General features: G+C 52.6%; 1 protein-coding gene and 1 long non-coding RNA gene across 11 annotated transcripts in view; both read right to left on the bottom strand.

The window, feature by feature from the left end:
• GYS1 (glycogen synthase 1) overlaps window positions 1–25434 on the bottom strand; it is a 35622-nt gene that overhangs the window by 5633 nt on the left and 4555 nt on the right. For 3 of the 5 annotated variants that reach the window (XM_085045698.1, XM_085045700.1, XM_085045701.1), the window contains exons 3-12: window positions 21772–21953; window positions 15818–16009; window positions 13559–13744; window positions 11218–11362; window positions 9547–9664; window positions 7222–7342; window positions 5647–5753; window positions 3253–3312; window positions 3058–3136; window positions 1066–1179 (exon numbers count right to left, since the gene is read on the bottom strand). In XM_085045698.1, coding sequence (XP_084901824.1) covers window positions 1066–1179; window positions 3058–3136; window positions 3253–3312; window positions 5647–5753; window positions 7222–7342; window positions 9547–9664; window positions 11218–11362; window positions 13559–13744; window positions 15818–16009; window positions 21772–21953 — 1304 coding nt within the window. Of the gene's footprint in view, window positions 1–1065; window positions 1180–3057; window positions 3137–3252; window positions 3313–5646; window positions 5754–7221; window positions 7343–9546; window positions 9665–11217; window positions 11363–13558; window positions 13745–15485; window positions 15600–15817; window positions 16010–21771; window positions 21954–25434 lie in introns of those variants that run through there. The other 2 variants (XM_085045699.1, XM_085045702.1) reach the window with 2 other exon arrangements.
• LOC146422920 (uncharacterized) lies at window positions 22059–24294 on the bottom strand. Of its 6 annotated transcripts, none has more exons than XR_014847873.1 (6): window positions 24242–24294; window positions 24180–24210; window positions 23879–23971; window positions 23224–23565; window positions 22577–22701; window positions 22059–22194 (listed from the first exon to the last, which is right to left on the bottom strand). It is a non-coding gene; the product is annotated as an uncharacterized LOC146422920 (long non-coding RNA). The 6 variants fall into 6 exon arrangements; XR_014847875.1 differs by having other exon boundaries at window positions 23224–23450; window positions 23535–23565; window positions 23879–24001; window positions 24149–24287; XR_014847877.1 differs by lacking the exon at window positions 23879–23971 and having other exon boundaries at window positions 23224–23450; window positions 23535–23565; window positions 24096–24287.

The raw sequence follows: 25434 nt of genomic DNA, 5'->3' as shown, positions 1-25434 counted from the left end.
GTCACTCAAATCCCCACAAAACCCCTCAAAACCCCACAAACTCCAAACTCCCCAATGTCCCCAAAGTGTCCCCAATGTCCCCAATGTCCCCAGTGTCACCTTGACCCTGTCGTTGCTGCTGTTGAAGAGCTCCAGACCCCAAAAAAACCTCTCAAATCCCAATGAAACTGCCCCAAAACCCCTCAAAACCCCACAAACTCCAATGTCCCCAATGTCCCCAATGTCCCCAAGTGTCCCCAGGTCACCTTAACCCTGTCGTTGCTGCTGTTGAAGAGCTCCAGACCCCACAAAAGTCATTCAAATCCCCCCAAATCCCCCCAAATCCCAATGAAACCCCACAAACTCCAAACTCCCCAATATCCCCAATGTCCCCAATGTCCCCAATGTCCCCAAGTGTCCCCAGGTCACCTTGACCCTGTTGTTGCTGCTGTTGAAGAGCTCCAGACCCCACAAAAGTCATTCAAATCCCCCCAAATCCCCCCAAATCCCAATGAAACCCCACAAACTCCAAACTCCCCAATATCCCCAATGTCCCCAATGTCCCCAATGTCCCCAAGTGTCCCCAGGTCACCTTGACCCTGTTGTTGCTGCTGTTGAAGAGCTCCAGACCCCAAAAAAGTCACTCAAATTCCCCCAAATCCCCCCAAATCCCAATGAAACCCCACAAACTCCAATGCCCCCAATGTCCCCCAATGTCCCAATGTACAATGTCCCCAATGTCCCCAGGTGTCCCCAGGCCACCTTGACCCTGTCCTTGCTGCTGTTGAAGAGCTCCAGACCCCAAAAAAACCTCTCAAATCCCAATGAAACTGCCCCAAAACCCCTCAAAACCCCACAAACTCCAATGTCCCCAATGTCCCCAATGTCCCCAAGTGTCCCCAGGCCACCTTGACCCTGTCCTTGCTGCTGTTGAAGAGCTCCAGACCCCAAAAAAGTCACTCAAATCCCCTCAAAACCCCTCAAATCCCTCACAAAACCCCTCAAAACCCCACAAATCCCACACCTCCCAAAGTCCCCCCAATGTCCCCAAAGTGTCCCCAATGTCCCCAAGTGTCCCCAGGTCACCTTGACCCTGTCGTTGCTGCTGTTGAAGAGGCCGATCCTGCGGATGGTGGTCAGGATGGGGTCAGTGGCATCGTCCAGCATGTTGTGGGTGCAGACAGGGGGGAAGGATTGCCGCTGGGGGGAGAGGGGCAGGACCCCAAATTTATCCCAAAATTCACCCCAAAATTCACCCCAAATTACCCCAAATTCACCCCAAAATTGACCCCAAAATTACCCCAAAATTTATCTGAAATTTACACAAAATTTACCCCCAAATTACCCCAAATTTACCCCAAAATTACCTGGAATTTAACCGAAATTTACCCAAAATTTACTCCAAATTTACCCAAAATTTATCTGAAATTTACTCCAAATTTACCCAAAATTTATCTGAAAATTACCCCAAATTTACACAAAATTTACCCGGAATTTACTCCGAAATTTACCCCAAATTTACCCGAAATTTATCTGAAATTTACCCAAAATTTACCCAAAATTTACCCCAAATTTACAAAAAATTTACCCAAAATTTACCCAAAATTTACCCCAAATTTACAAAAAATTTACCCAAAATTTACCCCAAATTTACCCAAAACTCCCCAAAATTTATCCCAAATTTACCCCCAAATTTACCCCAAATTAACCCCAAATTTACCCCAAAATCCCTGAATTTACCCCAAATTTCCCCAAATTTACCCAGAATTTACTCAAAATTTACCCAAAATTTACTCAAAATTTCCCTAAAATCCAAAAAAAGGGCAGCCAGGAATCCCAAAACCCCAAAAAGGGCAGCCAGGAAACCCCAAATTTCCTCAAAACCCCCAAAAAGGGCACCTAGGAAACCCAAAATCCCAAAAAAGGGCAGCCAGGAAACCCGAAATCTCCCCAAAATCCCAAAAAGGGCAGCCAGGAACACCCAAATTTCCTCAAAACCCCAAAAAATGCAACCAGGAAACCCAAAATCTCCCCAAAACCCCAAAGAAAGGGCAACCAGGAATCCTAAAATTCCCCAAAATCCCAAAAAAGGGCAGCCAGGAAACCCAAAATTTCCCCAAAATCCTAAAAAAGGGCAGCCAGGAACCCTAAATTTCCCCAAAATCCCAAAAAAGGGCACCCAGGAAACCCAAATTTCCCCAAAATCCCAAAGAAAGGGCAACCAGGAATCCCAAAATCCCAAAAAGGGCAACCAGGAATCCTAAAATTCCCCAAAATCCAAAAAAAAGGGCAGCCAGGAAACCCAAAATTTCCCCAAAATCCTAAAAAGGGCAGCCAGGAACACCCAAATTTCCTCAAAACCCCCAAAAATGCAACCAGGAAACCCAAAATTTCCCCAAAATCCCAAAAAACGGAAGCCAGAAAACCCGAAATTTCCCCAAAATCCCAAAAAACAGAACCCAGAAAACCCAGAATCTCCTCAAAATCCCAAAAAGGGTGGCCAGGAAACCCCAAATTTCCCCAAAATCCCAAAAAAGGGGCAGCCGGGAAACCCAAAATCTCCTCAAAACCCCCAAAAAGGAACCCAAAACCTCAAAATTTCCCCAAAATCCCAAAAAAAGGGCAACCAGGAATTCCAAAATTTCCCCAAAAAGGGCAGCCAGGAACCCCAAAATTTCCCTAAAATCCAAAAAAATGCAACCAGGAAACCCAAAATCTCCCCAAAACCCCAAAGAAAGGGCAACCAGGAATCCCAAAATCTCCCCAAAAAGGGCACCCAGGAATCCCAAAATCCCAAAAAGGGCAACCAGGAATCCTAAAATTCCCCAAAATCCCAAAAAAGGGCAGCCAGGAACCCCAAAATTTCCCCAAAATCCCAAAAAGGGCAACCAGGAATCCTAAAATTCCCCAAAATCCTAAAAAAGGGCAGCCAGGAAACCCCAAATTTCCCCAAAATCCCAAAAAAGGACACCCAGGAACCCCCAAATCTCCTCAAAACCCCAAAAAAGGGCAGCCAGAAAACCCAAAATCTCCCCAAAACCCCAAAAAAGGATCCCAAAAATCCCCCAAAAAACTCACCTGCGTGGCGAAAATGGCTCTTTTCATCATGGTGAAATCCTCCCTGTCCAGCATTTTGTTCATGTCCGGCAGGTTCCCCCTGAAATTTGGGATTTTTTTGGGATTTTTGGGATTTTTTTGGGATTTTTTGGGGTTTTTAGGGGGTTTTTTTGGGGTTTTTTGGGGATTTTTTGGGGTTTTTTTGGGGTTTCTTACACCAGCAGAGACTCGTAGAGCTTCTTCCCGAATTTCTCCTTGACGGCGTTGGCTGTGTCCCTGTGGGATTTTGGGGGATTTTTGGGATTTTTTGGGGATTTGGGGGGATTTTTGGGATTTTTTGGGGATTTGGGGGTTTTGGTTTGGGGTTTGGGTGGGTTTTGGGTCCCCCTGTGGGGAGTTTTGGGGCTTTTTTGGGTGGGTTTTGGAGGATTTTTGGGATTTTGGGGTTTTTTTGGGTGGGTTTTGGGGGATTTTTTGGATTTTGGGTGGTTTTTTGGGTGGTTTTTGGGGGATTTTTGGGATCTGAGGAGTTTTGGGGTTTTTTTTGGTGGGTTTTGGGGTATTTTTGGGATTTTTGGGGGTTTTTGGGTGGGTTTTGGGGTATTTTTGGGATTTGGGAGTTTTTTTGGGTGGGTTTTGGGGGATTTTTGGGGTCCCTGGGTGGGTTTTGGGGTTTTTTTGGGTGGGTTTTGGGGGATTTTTGGGTTTTTTGGGGTCGCTGCAGGGAGTTTTGGGGCTTTTTTGGGTGGGTTTTGGGGTTTTTTTGGGTGGGTTTTGGGGGTTTTTTGGGTGGGTTTTGGGGGATTTTTGGGATTTTGGGGGGTTTTTTTGGTGTGTTTTGGGATTTTTGGATCCTGAGGGGGAATTTGGGGTTTTGGGTGGGTTTTGGGGATTTTTGGTTTTTTGGGGTGTGCAGGGAGTTTTGGGGTTTTGGGTGGGTTTTGGGGTATTTTGGGATTTGGGGTTTTTTTTGGGTGGGTTTTGGAGGATTTTAGGGTCCCTGTAGGGGGTTTGGGGTCAGGATTTGGGGTTTTTTTCGGTGGGTTTTGGGGGATTTTTGGGTTTATTTGGGTGGGTTCTGGGGAATTTTGGGGGTTTTTTTGGTGGGTTTTGGGGGATTTTTGGGATCCCTGTAGGGATTTTTGGGGTTTTGGGGTCTCTGGGTGGGTTTGGGGTTCCCTGGAAGGGATTTGGGGTCAGGATTTGGGGTTTTTTTTGGTGGGTTTTGGGGTATTTTTGGGATTTTTGGGGGTTTTGGTGGGTTTTGGGGTATTTTTGGGATTTGGGAGTTTTTTGGTGGGTTTAGATTTTTGGGGTCCCTGGGTGGATTTTGGGGTCAGGATTTTGGGTTTTTTAGGTGGATTTTTTGGTGGGTTTTGGGGGATTTTTGGGTTCTTGAGGGGAGATTTTGGGGATCTTTCAGGTGACATTTTGGGCTATTTTTGGGGTTTTTTGTGTGGGATTTTGGGGATGTTTCAGGTGGGATTTTGGGGTATTTTGGGGTGATTTTGGGGTATTTTCGGGATGATTTTGGGCTATTTTTGGGGATGTTTCAGGTGAGATTTTGAGCTATTTTTGGGGTATTTTTAGGGGTAATTTTGGGATAATTTTGTGGTGATTTTGGGCTATTTTTGGGGTGATTTTGGGGGCGATTTTGGGTTATTTTTAGGCTATTTTTGGGCTATTTTGGGCTATTTTTTGGGTATCTTTAGGGTGATTTTGGGGATGTTTCAGGTAGGATTTTGGGGTTTTTTTGGGCTATTTTAGGGTATTTTTGGGGTCCCACCAGAGCTGCTTGCGCACAGCCTGTCTGGGGTTGATTTTTGGGGCTACTTTTGGGTATTTTTTGGGTTTTTTGGGGTATTTTTGGGGTATTTTTTGGGGTCCCACCAGAGCTGCTTGCGCACAGCCTGTCTGGGGTTGATTTTTGGGGCTACTTTTGGGTATTTTTTGGGTTTTTTGGGGTATTTTTGGGGTATTTTTTGGGGTCCCACCAGAGCTGCTTGCGCACAGCCTGTCTGGGGTTGATTTTTGGGGCTATTTTTGGGTATTTTTTGGGTGATTTTGGGGCTATTTTTGGGTATTTTTTGGGGTCCCACCAGAGCTGCTTGCACACAGCCTGTCTGGGGTGATTTTGGGCTATTTTTGGGGTGATTTTGGGATATTTTTGGCCTATTTTGGGGTGATTTTGGGGTATTTTTGGGGATGTTTCAGGTGGGATTTTGGGGTGATTTTGGGGCTATTTTTAGGCTATTTTTGGGGTGATTTTGGGGCTATTTTTGGGGTGATTTTGGGCTATTTTGGGGTATTTTTGGGGTCCCACCAGAGCTGCTTGCGCACAGCCTGTCTGGGGTGGATTTTGGGGTATTTTTGGGCTATTTTTGGGGTGATTTTGGGGATGTTTCAGGTGGGATTTTGGGCTATTTTTGGGATGATTTTTGGGGCGATTTTGGGTTATTTTTGGGGTATTTTTCGGCCATTTTTGGGCTATTATTGGGGTGATTTTGGGGATGTTTCAGGTGAGATTTTGGGGTATTTTTGGACTATTTTTGGGGTGATTTTGGGGTATTTTTGGGTGATTTTGGGGTGATTTTGGGGTTTTTATCCCACCAGAGCTGCTTGCGCACAGCCTGCCCCTTGAGCGACTCGACGTTGAAGTTGTTGGTCCTCGCCGGCATGATGAAAAATGCCACCACTGTCACCTCGCTGCCGTTCACCTGCGGTGTCCCCAGGTGTCACCTGGGCTGCCCTGGTGTCACCCGGGGTCCCCTAAAGTCCCTAAATGTCCCCAAAATTCACCCTAAAGTCCCTAACCCCAAATAACCCCCCTGTCCCCAAATGTCCCCAAACAGTTTAATTGCCACAGGGGTGTCCCCAAATGTCACCTGGGCTCCCCCAGTGTCACCTGGGGTCCCCTAAAGTCCCTAAATGTCCCCAAAAATCTCTAAATGTCCCCAAAAATCTCTAAATGTCCCCAGATTTCCCCCTAAAGTCCCCAACCCCAGATGTCCCCAGGTGTCCCCAAATGGTTCAGCTGGCACAGGGATGTCCCCAAGTGTCACCTGGGGTCCCCTAAAGTCCCTAAATGTCCCCTAAAGTCCCCAAAATTCACCCCAGCGCCCCCAACCCCAAATAACCCCAATGTCCCCAAATGTCCCCAATCCTCCCGATATCCCCAGTCCCCCCAATCCCCTCAATGTCCCCAATGTCCCCTGACGTCACCCCGATGTCCCCAATGTCACCCCAGTGTCACCCTGAGCAGGTAGTTGAGCCTGGCCAGTGCCTCCAGCAAGATGTCAGTGCCAATATCCCAAATCCCCTCAATGTCCCCAATACCCTCAATGTCCCCAACGTCCCCTGATGTCCCCAACATTCCCGATGTCCCCAATCTCCCAATGTCCCCTCAATGTCCCCAATGTCCCCAATGTCACCCCAATGTCCCCAATGTCCCCGATGTCACCCTGAGCAGGTAGTTGAGCCTGGCCAGCGCCTCCAGGAAGATGTCAGTGCCAATGTCACCCCAATGTCCCCTCAATGTCCCCGATGTCCCCAATGTCCCCAATGTCCCCAGTGTCCCCAATGTCCCCAATGTCACCCCAATGTCCCCAATGTCCCCAATATCCCCAATCCCCTCAATGTCCCCAGTGTCCCCAATGTCCCCGCAGTGTCACCCTGAGCAGGTAGTTGAGCCTGGCCAGCGCCTCCAGGAAGATGTCAGTGCCAATGTCCCCTCAGTGTCCCCAATGTCCCCAATGTCCCCAATGTCCCCGATGTCCCCAATCCCCTCAGTGTCCCCAGTGTCCCCATGTCTCCCCAGTGTCCCCAATGTCCCCAATGTCACCCAATGTCACCCTGAGCAGGTAGTTGAGCCTGGCCAGCGCCTCCAGGAAGATGTCAGTGCCAATGTCACCCCAATGTCCCCAATGTCCCCATGACACCCCAATGTCCCCAGTGTCCCCAATGTCCCCTGATGTCCCCGATGTCCCCGATGTCCCCGATGTCCCCGCAGTGTCACCCTGAGCAGGTAGTTGAGCCTGGCCAGCGCCTCCAGGAAGATGTCAGCTCAATGTCCCCACAATGTCCCCAATGTCCCCAAATGTCCCCAATGTCCTCAATGTCCCCAATCCCCCTCAATGTCCCCAGTGTCCCCAATGTCCCCAATGTCCCCAGTGTCCCCAGTGTCACCCTGAGCAGGTAGTTGAGCCTGGCCAGCGCCTCCAGGAAGATGTCAGCTCCCTTGTTGGAGAACTCGTATCGCCCGGCGATGAAGAAGAACAGAGTTTTGTCCAAGTCGAAGTCCAGGTGGCTGTGGGGAGAACGAGGTCACCCAAAATCACCCAAAATCACCCAAAATCACCCAAAAAATGGCCCAAAAATAGCTCAAATCACCCAAAAATGGCCAAAATCACCCCGAAATCAACCAAAATAGCCCAAAAACAGCCAAAATCACCCAAAACCTGCCTAAATCACCCTAAAATCAGCCCAAATCAGCCCAAAACCAGCCCAAAACCAACCCAAAAGCAGCCTAAATCACCCCAAAATCACCCCAAAATCAGCCCAAAATACCCCAAAACCAGCCAAAATCACCCCAAAATCACCCAAAATCAGCCCAAAACCAGCCCAAATCATCCCAAAATCACCCATAAATGGCCCAAATCACTCCAAAAACAGCCCAAATCACCCAAAACCAGCCCAAAACCACCCTAAATTGCCCAAAATCACCCCAAAACCAGCCCAAAACAGCCCAAAAACAGCCCAAATCACCCCAAAATCACCCCAAACCAGGATTTTTGGGATTTCCTCCCAAGATTTTGCTGTTTCTGCCCCGTTTTTTTGGGGTCCCACCCAGGATTTTGGGGTTTTCTCCCAAGATTTTGGGGTGTTTCCTCCCAGGATTTTTGGGGTTTCCCTCCCAGGATTTTGGGGTTTTTCCTCCCAAGATTTTGGGGTTTTTCCTCCCAAGATTTTGGGGTTTTCTCCCAGGATTTTTGGGATTTCCTCCCAGGTTTTTGGGTCCCACCCAGGATTTACACTCCCCCCTATTTTTTGGGGTCCCCCCCGAGTTTTTGGGGTTTCCTCCCAAGATTTTGGGGTTTCCTCCCAGGATTTTTGGGATTTCCTTCCAAGATTTTTGGGATTTCCTTCCAAGATTTTTGTGTTTTTCCTCACAAGATTTTTGGGGTTTCCTCCCAAGATTTTGGGATTTCCTCCCAGGATTTTTTTGGTTTTCTCCTAGTATTTTGGGGTTTCCTCCCAAGATTTTTGGGGTTCTCTCCCAGGACTTTTGCTATTTCCTCCCATTTTTTTTGGGTCCCACCCAGGATTTACACTCCCCCCCAATTTTTTGGGATACCCCCCCCTATTTTTTGGGGTCCCCCCCGACTTTTTGGGTCCCACCCAAGATTTTGGGGTTTTTTCTCCCAGTTTTTTTGGGTCCCACCCAGGATTTTTGGGGTTTTCTCCCAGGATTTTTGCTATTTCCTCCCAGTTTTTTTGGGTTCCACCCAGGATTTATACTCCCCCCGATTTTTTGGGGTTTTCTGCCAGGATTTTTGGGCTTTTCTCCCAGGATTTTGCTATTTCTCAGGATTTTTGGGTCCCACCCAGGATTTTTTGGAGTTTCCTCTCAAGATTTTTGGGATTTCCTCCCAGGATTTTTGGGGTTTCCTCCCAGCATTTTGGGATTTCCCACCCCGGATTTTGGGATTTCCTCTCAAGATTTTTGGGTTTCCTCCCAAGATTTTGGGGTTTTTTCTCCCAGTTTTTTTGGGTCCCACCCAGGATTTTTTGGGGGTTCCTCCCAAGATTTTTGGGGTTTTCTCCCAGGATTTTTTTGGGTTCCACCCAGGCTTTACACTCCCCCCGATTTTTTGGGGTCCCCCCCGAGTTTTTGGGGTTTCCTCCCAGGATTTTGGGGTTTTCTCCCAGTTTTTTTGGGGTTTCCTCCCAGGATTTTTGGGATTTCCTTCCAAGATTTTTGGGATTTCCTCACAAGATTTTGGGGATTTTCTCCTGGGATTTTTTTGGTTTTCTCCCAAGATTTTGGGGTTTTCCTCCCAAGATTTTGGGGTTTTTTCTCCCAGGTTTTTTGGGTCCCACCCAGGATTTTGGGGTTTTCTCCCAGGATTTTTGGGGTTTTCTCCCAGGATTTTGCTATTTCCTCCCATTTTTTTTGGGTCCCACCCAGGACTTTTTGGGGTTTCCTCCCAAGATTTTTGGGGTTTTCTCCCAGGATTTTTTTGGGTCCCACCCAGGCTTTACACTCCCCCCGAGTTTTTGGGGTTTCCTCCCAGGATTTTGGGCATTTTCTCCCAAAATTTTGGGGTTTTCTCCCAAGATTTTTGGGGATTTCCACCAGGATTTTTGCTATTTCCTCCCATTTTTTTGGGTCCCACCCAGGATTTTTGGGATTTCCTCCCAGGCTTTAGGCTCCCCCCTATTTTTTGGGCTCCCCCCGGATTTTTTGGGGTCCCCCCCGGATTTTTTGGGGTCCCTTTTGGGGTGACAGACCCGTAGAAGTGTCCCCTGACGAACTCCTGCACTCGCGCCTTGCTCTGAGCGTGAAGGTTCTGGAACTCGTGCATGGCTGAGAACTTCCTCACGTTCAGCCCGTTGGGGGTCACCAGGTCTGGTTTGGGGGTCACAAAGGGGTCAGGGGGACCCCAAAACCCCAAAAAACCCAAAAAACCCCACAAAAAATCCCCAAAAAAACCCCAAAAATGACCCCAAATCCACAGATTTTCCCTCAAATTTGGGGGAATTTTAGGGGTCTGTTTGGTTTGGGGTCACCAGGTCTGGGTTTGGGGGTCACAAAGGGGTCAGGGGGACCCCAAAACCCCAAAAAAAAACCCCAAAAAAACCCCCAAAAAACTCCAAAAAAGACCCCAAATCCACAGATTTTCCCCCAAATCCATTATTTTTCCACCGAATTTGGGGGAATTTTAGGGGTCTGTTTGGGTTTGGGGTCACCAGGTCTGGGTTTGGGGTCAGGGGGATCCCAAAACCCCCAAAAAAACCCAAAAAACCCCCAAAAAACCCCCAAAAAACCCCAAAAAACCCCTAAAAATGACCCCAAATCCACAGATTTTCCCCCAAATACATTGATTTTCCCCCAAATCCCACCAAATTTGGGGAAATTTTAGGGGTCTGTTTGGTTTGGAGTCACCAGGTCTGGGTTTGGGGGGTCACAAAGGGGTCAGGGGGACCCCAAAACTCAAAAAAACCCCCAAAAAACCCCAAAAAAACCCCAAAAAAAGACCCCAAATCCACAGATTCCCCCCCAGATCCTTCGGGATTCCTGCTGGTTTTGGGGGGAGACCTTGTGGGGAATTTTTGGGGGAATTTTGGGGGATTTTGGGATGCCCTGAGTGGGTCTGGGGGGGTTTTGGGTTCCCCAGGTGGATTTGGGGTCACACCTGGCTTACACCTGAGCAGGTGCTCAGTTTCGGCAGCAGTGGGATTTTGGGGCAGAGTGAGGGATTTGGGGATTTTGGGATAATCCGGGGTTCCCCAGGTGGATTTGGGGTTCCCCAGGTGGATTTTGGGGTTCGCCAGGTGTATTTTGGGCTTCCCCAGGTGTTTCAGGCTCCCCAGGTGTATTCAGGTCTCACCTGGCTTACACCTGAGCAGGTGCTCAGCCTCAGCAGCAATGACAGGTGTGACATTTTGGGTCAGGGATGAGGTTTTGGGACACTCTGGGGCTCCCCAGGTGTATTTTGGGGTTCCCCAGGTGTATATTTGGGTTCCCCAGGTGTATTCAGGTCTCACCTGGCTTACACCTGAGCAGGTGCTCAGCCTCAGCCGCAATGACAGGTGTGGGATTTTGGGATATTCTGGTGGGTCAGGGTGGATTTTGGGTTCCCCAGGTGTATGCAGGTTCCCCAGACACATTTTGGGGTTCCCCAGGTGTATTTGGAGTTCCCCAGGTGTATTTTGGGTTCCCCAGGTGGATTCAGGCTCCCCAGGTGGATTTAGGGTCACACCTGGTTTACACCTGAGCAGGTGCTCAGCCTCGGCTGCAGTGACAGGTGTGGGATTTTGGGTCAGGGATGAGATTTTGGGACACTCTGGGGTTCCCCAGGTGTATTTTGGAATTCCCCAGGTGTATTTTGGAATTCCCCAGGTGTATTTTGGAATTCCCCAGGTGTATTTTGGAATTCCCCAGGTGTATTCGGGTCTCACCTGGCTTGCGCTTGAGCAGGTGCTCGGCCTCGGCGGCGGTGACGTGGCTCACGGTGGTCAGCACGTGGGCGCAGTGCGCCGCCGCGCGCTCCAGGCAGTACCTGTGGTAGATCTGCCGCTCACCTGCCTCCTTGTCCACGTCGAACTGGGGACAGCGACACCTGGGTCACCTGAGGGTCACCTGAGATCACCTGGGACCCCGCCCAGCCCGGATTTGTCACTCCCCAGACTCCTTGTGCATGTCAAACTGGGGACAAGGACACCTGGGGTCACCTGTGGACACCTGGGCACACCTGGGACTCCGCCCAGCCCTGATCTGTCACTCACCTGCCTCCTTGTCCACGTCGAACTGGGGGAAGGGACGCCTGGGGACCACCTGGGGTCACCTGAGATCACCTGAGACCCCACCCAGCCCTGATTTGTCACTCCCCAGACTCCTTGTCCACATCAAAATGGGAAAAAAGGGACACCTGGGGTCACCTGAGACCCCGCCCAGCCCTGATTTGTCACTGCCCAGACTCCTTGTCCACCTCAAACTGGGGGACAAGGACACCTGGGGACACCTCGGGGTCACCTGAGATCACCTGGGGTCACCTGGGACCCCACCCAGCCCCGACCTGCTGCTCCCCAAACTCCTTGTTCATGTTAAACTGGGGGAAAGGGACACCTGGGGACACCTGGGGGTCACCTGAGATCACCTCGGGGTCACCTGCAGAAACCCTCAGCACACCTGGGACCTCCCCAGCCCTGATCTGCCGCTCACCTGCCTCCTCGTCCATGTCAAACTGGGGGAAAGGGACACCTGGGGACACCTGGGACACCCCCACAGTGCACCTGGGTGAGCCCTGACCCCCCAGGTGTGTCCCCAGGTGTGTCCCTGACCCCCCAGGTGTGTCCCTGACCCCCAGGTGACTCACGCCGCGCACACTGCTGTAGAAATCCACACTTACGGTGCACAGGTAGCCACCCAGGTGTGTCCCCAGGTGTGGCCAGGTATGTGCCCACATGTGTCCCCATCTGCACAGGATGTCCCCAGGTGTGGCCCTGACGTCCCCAGGAACGTCCAGGTATGCCCAGGTGTGTCCCCAGGTGTGACCTCATATCCCCAGGTGTTCCCAGGTGTGTCCCCATGTCCTCAGGTGTGTCCCCAGGTGTGTCCCCATGTCCCCAGATGTACTCAGGTGTGTCCAGGTGTCCCCAGGTGTGTCCCTGGCTGCCCCCGGTGTGACCTCCTATTTCCAAATATGACCAGGTATGTGTGTCCCCATGTCCCCAGGTGAGTCCCCAGGAATGTCCACCTGTCCCCAGGTGAGTCCCAATGTCCCCAGGTGAGTCCCCCGGTGCGTCCCCCTGTCCCCAGGAATGTCCACCTAGGCCCAGGTGTGTCCCCATGTCCCCAGGATGCCCTCAGGTGTGGCCAGGTGTTTCCCTGACCTTTCCAGGTGTGTCCCCCTGTTCCCAGGGGTATCCCTGACCCCCCCAGGTGTGCCCAGGTGTGACTCACACTATGCAGGTTATTGTAGAATTCGACACTCCCGGCACACAGGTACTGACCCATGTCCCCAGGTGTGTCCCCAGGTGTGTCCCAGGTATATCCCAGGTGTGCCCAGGTGTGTCACTGACCCCCCAGGTGTGACTCACGCTGTGCAGGTTGTTGTAGAAGTCGACGCTCCCGGCGCACAGGTACTGACCCATGTCCCCCCATGTGCCCAGGTGTGCCCAGGTGTGCCCAGGTGTGCCCAGGTGTGTCCCTGACCCCCCAGGTGTGCCCAGGTGTGCCCAGGTGTGACTCACACTATGCAGGTTGTTGTAGAAGTCGATGCTCCCAGCGCACAGGTACTGACCCATGACCCTAGGTGTGCCCAGGTGTCCCCAGGTATATCCCAGGTGTGCTCAGGTGTGACTCACGCTGTGCAGGTTGTTGTAGAAGTCGACGCTCCCGGCACACAGGTACTGACCCATGTGCCCAGGTGTGTCCCTGACCCCCCAGGTGTCCCCAGGTGTGCTCCCAGGTGTGCCCAGGTGTGCCCAGGTGTGCCCAGGTGTCACTCACACTATGCAGGTTGTTGTAGAAGTCGACGCTCCCGGCGCACAGGTACTGACCCATGTCCCCCCATGTCCCCAGGTGTGTCCCTGACCCCCCAGGTGTGCCCAGGTGTGCCCAGGTGTGACTCACGCTGTGCAGGTTGTTGTAGAAGTCCACGCTCCCGGCGCACAGGTACTGACCCATGTCCCCCCATGTGCCCAGGTGTGTCCCCAGGTGTGTCCCCATGTCCCCCCATGTCCCCAGGCGTGCCCAGGTGTCCCCAGGTGTGCCCAGGTGTGCTCAGGTGTGACTCACACTATGCAGGTTGTTGTAGAAGTCGACACTCCCGGCGCACAGGTACCTCCCCAGCAGCGTGGCGTGCGTGGTGAAGATGGTAGCCACGGGCAAGCGGCGGGCGCGGCTCAGCACCAAGCCCAGCCCGGCCAGCCACTCGTGGAAGTGACCGACGATGAACAGCCGCTCCTCGCTCTGCGCCGCAAACTGCCACCAAATGTCACCAAATGTCACCAAATGTCACCTGGGGTGGCACCTGAGCACAGCCCGGGGGGGGCTGCAGGTGTCACTGTCACACCTGGTGACGTCACACACACCTGGGGGTCACACACACCTCCCAGGTGGGTCCAGACACCTCTTAAGGACCCCCCAGTGTCATTGTCACTGTCCCCAGGTGTCACCAAATGTCACCGGGGGTGGCACCTGAGCCATGCCTTGGGCAGGCTGCAGGTGTCACTGTCACACCTGGTGACATCACACACACACCTGGTGACATCACACACACCTGGAGGGTCACACACACCTCCCAGGTGGGTCCAGACACCTCTTAAGGACCCCCCAGTGTCACTGTCACTGTCCCCAGACGTCACCAATGTCACCAATGTCACCAAGGGTGGCACCTGAGTCATGCCCTGGGGGGGCTGCAGGTGTCACTGTCACACCTGGTGACATCACACACACACCTGGTGACATCACACACACACCTGGTGACACCACACACACCTGGGGGTCACACAAGGACCACCCCACTGTCATTGTCACATCACTGTCGGTGTCCCCAACCCCCCCAGTGTCACTGTCGCTGTCCCCAGGTGTCACCAGTGTCACCTGAGGTGGCACCTGAGCCATGCCCAGGGGGCCTGCAGGTGTCACTGCCTCACCTGGTGACATCACACACCTCCCAGGTGTGTCCAGACACCTCCTAAGCACCCCCCTAGTGTCATTGTCACTGTCACCAAATGTCCCCAAATGCCACCAAATGTCACCAAATGTCACCAGTGTCACCAGTGTCACCAGGGGTGGCACCTGAGCCATGCCCTGGGCAGGCTGCAGGTGTCACTGTCTCACCTGGTGACATCACACACACCTGAGGGTCACACAAGGACCACCCCACTGTCATTGTCACATCACTGTCACTGTCCTCAGCCCCCCCAGTGTCACTGTCGCTGTCCCCAGGTGTCACCAGGTCACCTGAGGTGGCACCTGAGCACAGCCCGGGGGAGGTGCAGGTGTCACTGCCTCACCTGGTGACATCACACACCTCCCAGGTGGGTCCAGACACCTCTTAAGGACCCCCCAGTGTCACTGTCGGTGTCCCCAGATGTCACCAAATGTCACCGGGGGTGGCACCTGAGCCCCAAAACTCCCTCAGAAATACCCCAAATCCCCTCAGGGACCCCAAATTCCCCCAAAAAACCCCAAATCTCACCTCTCCCAGGAACCAGGCGACAAGGAACCCAAAAAGCACAGCGTCATTGGCCTCCCTGTCGTACCAGGGCACCCCAAAACCACCCCAAATCCCCTCAAAACCACCCGAAATCCACCCCAAATCCCATCAGGGACACACCAAATCCCCTCAGGAACCCCAAATCCCCCAAAAACCCCCAAATCTCACCTCTCCAAGGAACCAGGCCACCAGGAACCCGAAAAGCACAGCGTCATTGGCCTCCCTGTCGTACCAGGGCACCCCAAATCTCCCTAAAACCACCCCAAAAATACCCCAAATCTCCCCAAAAACCCCATTAGGGACCCCAAATTCCCCCAAATCTCACCTCTCCCAGGAACCAGGCGATGAGGAACCCAAAAAGCACAGTGTCATTGGCCTCCCTGTCGTACCAGGGCACACCAAATCCACCCCAAACACCTACAAAACCACCCCAAATCTCCCCCAAAATACCCCAAAAATACCCCAAACCCCATTAGGGACCCCAAAAACCCCAAATCTCACCTCTCCCAGGAACCAGGCCACCAGGAACCCGAAGAGCACGGCGTCGTTGGCCTCTCTGTCATACCAGGGCACCCCAAATCCCATACAACCACCCCAAATCTCCCCAAATCCACCCCAAAACTACCCCAAACCCCATTAGGGACCCCAAATTCCCCCAAATCTCACCTCTCCGAGGAACCAGGCCACCAGAAACCCAAAAAGCACAGCGTCATTGGCTTCTCTGTCGTACCAGGGCACCCCAAATCCACCCCAAACACCCCCAAAACCACCCAAAATCCACCCCAAACACCCATGGGAACACCCCAAACCCCATTAGGGACCCCAAATCTCACCTCTCCCAGGAACCAGGCGACGAGGAACCCAAAAAGCACGGCGTCGTTGGCCTCCCTGTCGTACCAGGGCACGCCGATGGCGCAGCTCTCCCACAACTCGCCCTTCCAGCGCTCCAAACTCCACGCCGTCGCCCCAACGTCCAGCAGCACCACGGCCGGGCTGCCCTCGATCAGCCAGCGGCCAAAATGGACCTGAAAACCCGAAATTTGGGGGGTGACAGAGTGGTCAGAACCCCAAAATGGCCCTATGGGGTTCTCTGGAGTGGTTTGTGTTGTGAAATGTGGAAATCCCAAATCCCAGGGAGAACCTAAATCCCCTTTTTGGGGTTATTCCCATCAGGAAATGCCCAAAATGCATCTGAACCCCAAAATTTGGGGGAATCCCAAAATCATCAGAACCCCAAAATGGTTTGGGAGAGGAGCCTGGGTTGGTTTGTGGCCCAAAATGTGGAAATCCCAAATCCCAGGGTGACCCTAAACCCCATCTCAGGGCTGCCCTCGATCAGCCAGCGGCCAAAATGGACCTGAAAACCCGAAATTTGGGGGGTGACAGAGTGGTCAGAACCCCAAAATGGCCCTATGGGGTTCTCTGGAGTGGTTTGTGTTGTGAAATGTGGAAATCCCAAATCCCAGGGAGAACCTAAATCCCCTTTTTGGGGTTATTCCCATCAGGAAATGCCCAAAATGCATCTGAACCCCAAAATTTGGGGGAATCCCAAAATCATCAGAACCCCAAAATGGTTTGGGAGAGGAGCCTGGGTTGGTTTGTGGCCCAAAATGTGGAAATCCCAAATCCCAGGGTGACCCTAAACCCCATCTCAGGGCTGCCCTCGATCAGCCAGCGGCCAAAATGGACCTGAAACCCAAAATTTGGGGGATGACAGAGTGGTCAGAACCCCAAAATGGCCCTTTGGGATCCTCTGAGCTTTGAAACGTGGAAATCCCAAATCCCAGGGTCATCCCAAAGCCTCTTTTTGGGGTAATCTCCCTAAAAAAATGCCCAAAATGCATCCAAAACCCAAAATTTGGGGGATCCCAAAATGGTCAGAACCCCAAAATGACCCTATGGGATCCCCTGAGCTCCAAAATGTGGAAATCCCAAATCCCAGGGTCATCCCAAAGCCTCTTTTTGGGGTAATCTCCCTAAAAAAATGCCCAAAATGCATCCAAAACCCAAAATTTGGGGGATCCCAAAATGGTCAGAACCCCAAAATGACCCTATGGGATCCCCTGAGCTCCAAAATGTGGAAATCCCAAATCCCAGGGTCATCCCAAAGCCTCTTTTTGGGGTAATCTCCCTAAAAAAATGCCCAAAATGCATCCAAAACCCAAAATTTGGGGGATCCCAAAATGGTCAGAACCCCAAAATGACCCTATGGGATCCCCTGAGCTCCAAAATGGGGAAATCCCAAATCCCAGGGCCATCCCAAAGCCTCTTTTTGGGGTCAGCCCCATAAAAAAATGCCCAAAATGCATCCAAAACCCCAAAATTTGGGAGGTGACAAAGTGGTCAGAATCCCAAAATGGCCCTATGGGTTGGTTTGAGCTCCAAAATGGGGAAATCCCAAATCCCAGGGTGACCCTAAATCCCCTTTTTTGGGGTCATCTCCATCAAAAAATCCCCAAAATGCATCCAAAACCCAAAATTTGGGGATCCCAAAATGGTCAGAATCCCAAAATGACCCTATGGGATTTCCTGGGGTGGTTTGTGTTCTGAAATGGGAAAATCCCAAATCCCAAAATGGGGTAAATGACCTCAAAAATGGGATAAACCTCCCTCAAATGGAATAAGTAACCCAAAAAATTAGGATGAGCCTCCCCAAAAATGGGATAAATGACCCCAAAATGGGATAAATGACCCCAAAATGGGATAAATGACCCCAAAATGGGATAAATGACCCCAAAATGGGATAAAAACCCCAAAAATCACATAAACCTCTCCCGCAAATGGTATAAATGACCCTAAAATGGGATAAATGACCTTAAAAATCAGCCAAATTACCCTAAAAATAGGCTAAAAGAGCCTAAAAAAATGAGATGAAAGACCCCTAAAGATTGAATAAGTGACCCCAAAAAGTAGGGAAAATGAGCCTAAAAATGGGATAAATGAGCCTAAAAATGGGATAAATGACCCTAAAATGGGCTAAATGACCCCAAAAAATGAGATAAATGACCCTAAATGGGATAAATTACCCTAAAAATGAGATAAATAACCCTAAAAATGGGAAAAATAACCCCTAAAAATGGGCTAAATGATCCTAAAAATGGAATAAATTACCCTAAAAATGGAATAAATAACCCTAAAAATGGGAAAAATTACCCCAAAAATGACATAAATGATCTCCAAAATTGGATAAACATCCCTAAAAATTGAATAAATGAGCCTAAAAACGGTAAAAATAACCCCTAGAAATGGGATAAATGACCCCTAAAAATAGGCTAAAAAACCCCTAAAAATGAAATTAAAAACCTCTAAAAATGGGATAAATGACCCCAAAATGGGACAAATAACCCCAAAATGGGTTGAATGACCCCAAAAACGGGATAAATTACCCTAAAAATGGGATAAATTACCCTAAAAATAGGCGAAATGATCCCCAAAATGGAATAAATGACCCTAAAATGGGCTAAACGACCCCAAAAATGGGATAAATGACCCCAAAATGGGATAAATGACCCCAAAAAAAGAGATAAATAACCCTAAAAATTGAATAAATTACCCTAAACATAGAATGAATAACCCTAAAAATGGGCTAAAAGACCCCAAAATAGGATAAATGACCCCAAAATGGGATAAATTACCCCAAAAAACGAGATAAATGACCCAAAAATAGGCTGAAAATCCCCTAAAAATGGGATAAATAACCCCAAAATGGAATAAATTACCCCAAAAAACAAGATAAATAACCCCAAAATAGGCTAAAAATCCCCTAAAAATGGGATAAATGACCCCAAAATGGAAAAAATTACCCTAAAAATAGGCGAAATGACCCCAAAATGGGCTAAATGACCCCAAAAAAATGAGATAAATGACCCCAAAAATGGAATAAATGACCATAAAAATGGGACAAGGAACTCCTAAAAATGGGCTAAATGACCCGAAAAATGGGCTAAATAACCCCAAAAATGAGCTAAATGACCCCAAAATGAGCTAAGCGACCCAAAAAATGAGACAAATTCCCCTAAAAACGAGATAAATTAACCCAAAGAGGCTAAAAATCCCCTAAAAGCGAAATTAAAAACCCCTAAAAATGAAATTACAAACCCCTAAAAACGGGACAAACGACCCCTAAAAACCACATCGACGTCCCCAAGTGTCCCCAAAGTGTCCCCAAAGTGTCCCCAAAGCCCCCCGGGGGTCGCAGCCCCCCCCTCGGGACCCCCACCCCATTTTTGGGAGGCGGGTGGGGGAGGGGCAGCTGACCTTTGGTGTGGAAATGGGAGCTGGGGGGAGGGGCGGGGGGCTAAAAATAGAAACCACGTGACCTCGTGGTGGGGGGAGGGGAGAGCCGAGCGGGCTGGGTGTCACCAACCCCCCCCTTGGGGACACCTGGGGGTCACTTGGGTGTCACCGCGGTGTCCCCAAAGCCCAGAGCGCCCCGTTTTGGGGGATGTGACCCCCGGTGACCCCACAGTGTCCCCAAAACCCCCTCAGTGACCCCAGTGTCCCCCCAGTGTCCCCAAAACCCTTGGGTGACCCCAAAACCCCCACAGTGTCCCCACTGTCCCCCCAGTGTCCCCAAAACCCCCCAGTGACCCCAGTATCCCTCCCGGGACCCCAAAACGTCCCCACAGTGTCCCTCCTGGTGACCCCAAAACCCCCAGTGTCACCACAGTGTCCCCAATGACCCTCCCAGTGTCACCGCGGTGTCCCCAAAGCCCAAAGCACCCCGGGTTTGGGGGATGTGACCCCCAGTGACCCCACAGTGTCCCCAAAACCCCCCAGTGTCCCCACTGTCCCCCTGGTGACCCCAAAACCCCTCAGGTGTCCCCAAAACCTCCACAGTGTCCCCAAAACCCCCACAGTGATCCCAAAACCCCCACAGTGTCCCCACTGTCCCTCCCGGGACCCCAAAACCCTTAGATGACCCCAAAACCCCCCCAGTGTCACCCCAGGACCCTCCCTGGGTGCCCCAAACCTCCCCCACCCCATAGATGTCCCACTGACCCCATAAGCCCTTCTCTGACCCCCTGGGTGTCCCACTGACCCCACAGGTGCCCCACTGACCCCATAGATGACCCACTGACCCCATAAGTGCCCCACTGACCCCACAGGCGTCCCACTGACCCCATAGGTGACCTATTGACCCCAGAGGTGCCCCACTGACCCCATAAGTGTTGCCCTGACCCCATGTATGTCCCCCCTGACCCCACAGCTCCCTCCTCAACCCCACAGGTACCCCCAGACACTCCCAGACACCCCCCAGGTGCCCACCTTACACCCCCGGGCATTCACGATACTCTGGATCCCCCCAAACCCTTAAAACCCCCAATCCCACAGCTCCATCCCTGACCCCATAACTCCATCTCTAACCCCATAGCTCCATCCCTGACCCCCCAGGTACCCCCAGGTGCCCCCCAGGTGCCCACCTTGCACCCCTGGGTGTTCACGGCACTGCAGGTATCTCCCAAACCTTGGGATCCCCAATTCCATAGCTCCATCCCTGACCCCATAACTGCCTCCCTGACCCCATAGCCCCATTCCTGACCCCATAACTCCCTCCCTGACCCCATAGCTCCCTCCTTGACCCCCCAGGTGCCCCCAGATGCACCCCCCAGGTGCCCACTTTGCACCCCTGGGCATTCACGATACTCTGGATCCCCCCAAATCCTTAAAACCCCCAATCCCACAGCTCCATCCCTGACCCCATAACTCCATCTCTGACCCCACAGCTCCATCTCTGACCCCATAGCTCCCTCTCTGACCCCATAGATGCCCCCCAGGCACCCCCCAGGTGCCCCCCAGACACCCCCCGTTGCCCACCTTGTAGCCATGGGCATTCACAGCACTGCAGGTATCTCCCAATCCTTGGGACCCCCAACCCCATAGCTCCCTCCCTGACCCCATAACTGCCTTCCTGACCCCATAGCTCCATCCCTGACCCCCCAGACACCCCCCAGGTACCCCCAGACACCCCCCAGGTACCCCCAGATGCCCCCCAGTGCCCACCTTGCACCCCTGGGCATTCACGATGCTGTGGATCTCCCAGAACCCCAAACCCATAGCTCCATCTCTGACCCCATAGCTCCTTCCCTGACCCCGTAACTCCCTCCCTGACCCCATAGCTCCATCCCTGACCCCCCAACTCCCTCCCTGACCCCATAGCTCCATCTCTGACCCCCCAGGTGCCCCCAGACACCCCCCAGACACCCCCCAGTGCCCACCTTGCACCCCTGGGCATTCACGATGCTGTGGATCTCCCCCAACCCCAATCCCATAGCTCCATCTCTGACCCCATAGCTCCTTCCCTGACCCCATAGCTCCTTCCCTGACCCCATAGCTCCATCCCTGACCCCACAGCTCCCTCCCTGACCCCATAGCTCCCTCCCTGACCCCCCAGGTACCCCCCAGACACCCCACAGGTGCCCCCCAGGTACCCCCAGATACCCCCAGGTGCCCCCAGACCCCCACCTTGCACCCCTGGGCATTCATGGCACTGCAGGTGCCTCACAACCCTTGGGAACCCAAACCCCATAGATCTCTCTCTGACCCCATAGCTCCCTCCCTGACCCCATAACTGCCTCCCTGACCCCATAACTCCCTCCCTGACCCCCCCAGGTGCCCCCCAGGTGCCCCCAGACACCCCCCAGGTACCCACCTTGCACCCCTGGGTGTTCATGGCACTGCAAGTATCTCCCAACCCCTGAAACCCCCAATCCCATAACTCCCTTCCTGACCCCATAACTCCATCCCTGACCCCCCAGACACCCCCCAGGTGCCCCCAGGTACCCACCTTGCAGCCCTGGGCGTTCATGGCGGCCAAGGTGCGGCGCAGGGCGGGCTGGGGCGGCTCCAGCAGCTCCACCTGGGTGCGCACGCTGCTCTCCACGTAGGGACCGACCAGCACGTAGCTCTCGCCCCACTCATCGGCTGTGACCCGAGCCTTGGTCTGCAGCACCGTGTAGATCCCCCCAACTGAGGGGAAATGGGGTCAGGGGGTTCTTAAATCCATCTGGGATCCCATAAATCCTGATTTGGGATCCCTGAGATCCCTTAAAATCCCACAGACCCCACTGGTGATCAGCCTTGGTCTGCAGCACCGTGTAGATCCCCCTGACTGGGGGGAAACGGGGTCAGGGGGATCCCAAATCCATCTGGGATCCCATAAATCCTGATTTGAGACACCTGGGATCCCATAAATCCCAATTTGGGACACCTGGAAACCCCACAGACCCCACTGGTGATCAGCCTCGGTCTGCAGCACCGTGTAGATCCCCCTGACTGAGGGGAAACGGGGTCAGGGGGTCCCTAAATCCATCCAGGAACCCCAAAATCCTGATCTGTGATCCCCTTTGGATCAGCCTTGGTCTGCAGCACCGTGTGGATCCCCCCCACTGAGGGGGGAAAATGGGGTCAGGGGGTCCCTAAATCCATCTAGGATCCCATAAATCCCGATTTGGGATCCCTGAGATCCCTTAAAACCCCACAGACCCCACTGGTGATCAGCCTTGGTCTGCAGCACCGTGTAGATCGCCCCGACTGAGGGGGGAAACAGGGTCAGGGGGTCCTTAAATCCCATAAATCCTGATCCAGAACACCTGGGAATCCCCAAATCCCAATCTGGGACACCTGGGATGCCCTTTGGATCAGCCTTGGTCTGCAGCACCGTGTAGATCCCCCCGACTGACGGGGGAAAATGGGGTCAGGGGGATCCCAAATCCGTCTGGGATCCCATAAATCCCAATTTGGGACACCTGGAAACCCCTGAAACCCCACTGGTGATCAGCCTTGGTCTGCAGCACCGTGTAGATCCCCCCCACTGAGGGGGGAAAATGGGGTCAGGGGGTCCCTAAATCCCAAAAATCCTGATCCAGGACACCTGGGATGCCCTTTGGATCAGCCTTGGTCTGCAGCACCGTGTAGATCCCCCCCACTGAGGGGAAATGGGGTCAGGGGGTCCTTAAATCCATCCAGGAACCCCAAAATCCTGATCTGTGATCCCCTTTGGATCAGCCTTGGTCTGCAGCACCGTGTGGATCCCCCCCGACTGAGGGGAAAAGGGTCAGGGGGATCCCAAATCCATCTGGGATCTCATAAATCCTGATTTGAGACACCTGGGATCCCATAAATCCCAATTTGGGACACCTAGAAACCCCACAGACCCCACTGGTGATCAGCCTTGGTCTGCAGCACCGTGTGGATCCCCCCACTGAGGGGAAAAGGGTCAGGGGGTCCTTAAATCAACCCCAAAACACCTGGGATCCTATAAATCCTGATTTGGGATATCTAGGACCCCATAAATCCTAATCCTTAACACCTGGGACACCACAAATCCTGATCTGGGATACCTGAGAATCTCCAAATCCTGATCTGAGACACCTGGGAATCTCCAAATCCCAATCTGGGACACCTGGGAATCCATAAATTCTGATCAGGGACACCTGGGAATCCCCAAATCCCAATCTGAGACACCTGGGACACCACAAACCTCAACCCAGGACCCCATAAACCCCAATCTGGGGCACCTGGGACCCTATAAATCCTGATTTGAGACACCTGGGAATCCCCAAATCCCAATCCAGAACACCTGGGATGCCCTTTGGATCAGCCTTGGTCTGCAGCACTGTGTAGATCCCCCCGACTGAGGGGAAAAGGGTCAGGGGGTCCCTAAATCCATCTGGGATCCCATAAATCCTGATTTGAGACACCTGAGAACCCATAAATCCCAATTTGGGACACCTGAAACCCCACAGACCCCACTGGTGATCAGCCTTGGTCTGCAGCACCGTGTAGATCCCCCTGACTGAGGGGAAAAGGGTCAGGGGGTCCCTAAATCCATCTGGGACCCCAAAATCCCAATCTGGGGCACCTGGGCATCTCCAAATCCTGGTCTCGGATACTTGGGACCCCATAAATCCTAATCTGCCACACCTGGGAATCTCCAAATCCCAATCTGGGGCACCTGGGATCCCATAGATCCTAATCTGGGATACCTGGGAATCCCAGACCCTTATCCAGGATACCTGGGAATCCCATAAATCCCAACTCAGGACACCTGGGAATCCCCAAAATCCCAATCCAAGACACCTGGGAATCCCAGATCCTGGTCCAGAACACCTGAGATCCCGTAAATCCTGATTTGAGACACCTGGGAATCCCCAAACCCCAACCTGGGACCCCATAAATCCTGATCCAGAACACCTGGGAATCCCCAAATCCCAATCTGACACACCTGGGAATCCCCAAACCCCAATCTGGGATACCTGGGAATCCCATAAATCCCAATCCAGGACACCTGGGACCCCCAAAATCCCCCTCAGGACCCCCCAAAACCTCCTCAGATCCCTAAAAAACCTCCTCAGGACCCCCCAAATCCCCCCAGAGACACCTGAGACCCCCAAAAACCTCCTCAGGACCCCCCAAAACCCCCCATAGAGACACCTGAGACCCCCAAAAAACCCCTCCAGGACCCCAAAACCCCTTAGGACCCCCAAATCCACCCAGGACCCCCAAAATCCTTCAGAACCCCCAAACACCCCCAGGACCCCAAAGCCCCCAGAGACACCTGAGACCCCCAATCCCTCAGGACCCCTAAAACCCCCTCAGGACCCCCCAGCCCCCCGCCCCGGTGCATTGTGGGACAGTGATGCCGGAGTTTCCCACAATGCCCCGCGGCGGGCGCTGGACCCGCCCCCCCGGGAGTATCCCAGCATGCCCCGCGGCAGGAAACGTCCCACAATGCACCGCGGGGAGGATGCTCTGGGAGTTTCCCACAATGCACCGCGGCCGCCGGTTAACCCCTGATGGACCGCGGCCCTCCTCAAAGCCGCAAAGCATCATGGGATGGGGCAGGACCACACCCTCCCATCCCAAATTTGGGGGATTCAGGGGGTCCTGGGGGGATTTTGGGGGTCCCAGGTGTCCCTGGGGGGGTTTAGGAGGAATTTTTTGGAGTCTCAGGTATCCTGGGGAGGGATTTTTGGGGTCCCAGGTGTCCCTGGGAGGAATTTTTTGGGGTCCCAAGTATCTCTGGGGGTGTTAAGGGGAGATTTTTTGGGGTCCCAGGTGTCCTTTGGGGGTATCAGGGGAGATTTTGGGGGTCCCAGGTGTCCCTGGGAGGGTTCAGGAGGGATTTTTTGGGGTCCCATGTGTCCCTGGGGGGCTTTAGCAGGGATTTTTTGGGGTCTCAGGTATCCTGGGGAGGGATTTTGGGGGGTCCCAAGTGGATTTTTGGGGTGATTTTGGAGGTGTCAGGTGGATTTTGGGGATCCCAGGGGGATTTTAGGTATCCCAGGTGAATTTCGGGGGTCCCAGGTGGATTTTGGGGATCCCAGATGGTTTTTGGGGGAGCCCAGGTGGATTTTGGGGTCCCAGAAGGATTTTTGGGGGTCCAGAGGTGTCCAGGTGGCCCCAAATATCCATTTTGGGGGGATGACAGGAGGGGTTTTGGGGGTCC

This window comes from Lichenostomus cassidix, unplaced genomic scaffold, assembly GCF_008360975.1.
Source record: "Lichenostomus cassidix isolate B80296 unplaced genomic scaffold, HeHo_3.0 HiC_scaffold_38, whole genome shotgun sequence".
Classification (NCBI taxonomy): domain Eukaryota; kingdom Metazoa; phylum Chordata; class Aves; order Passeriformes; family Meliphagidae; genus Lichenostomus; species Lichenostomus cassidix.
The sequence above is the reverse complement of the archived record's forward strand: the minus strand, read 5'-3'. Positions and strand labels throughout refer to the sequence as shown.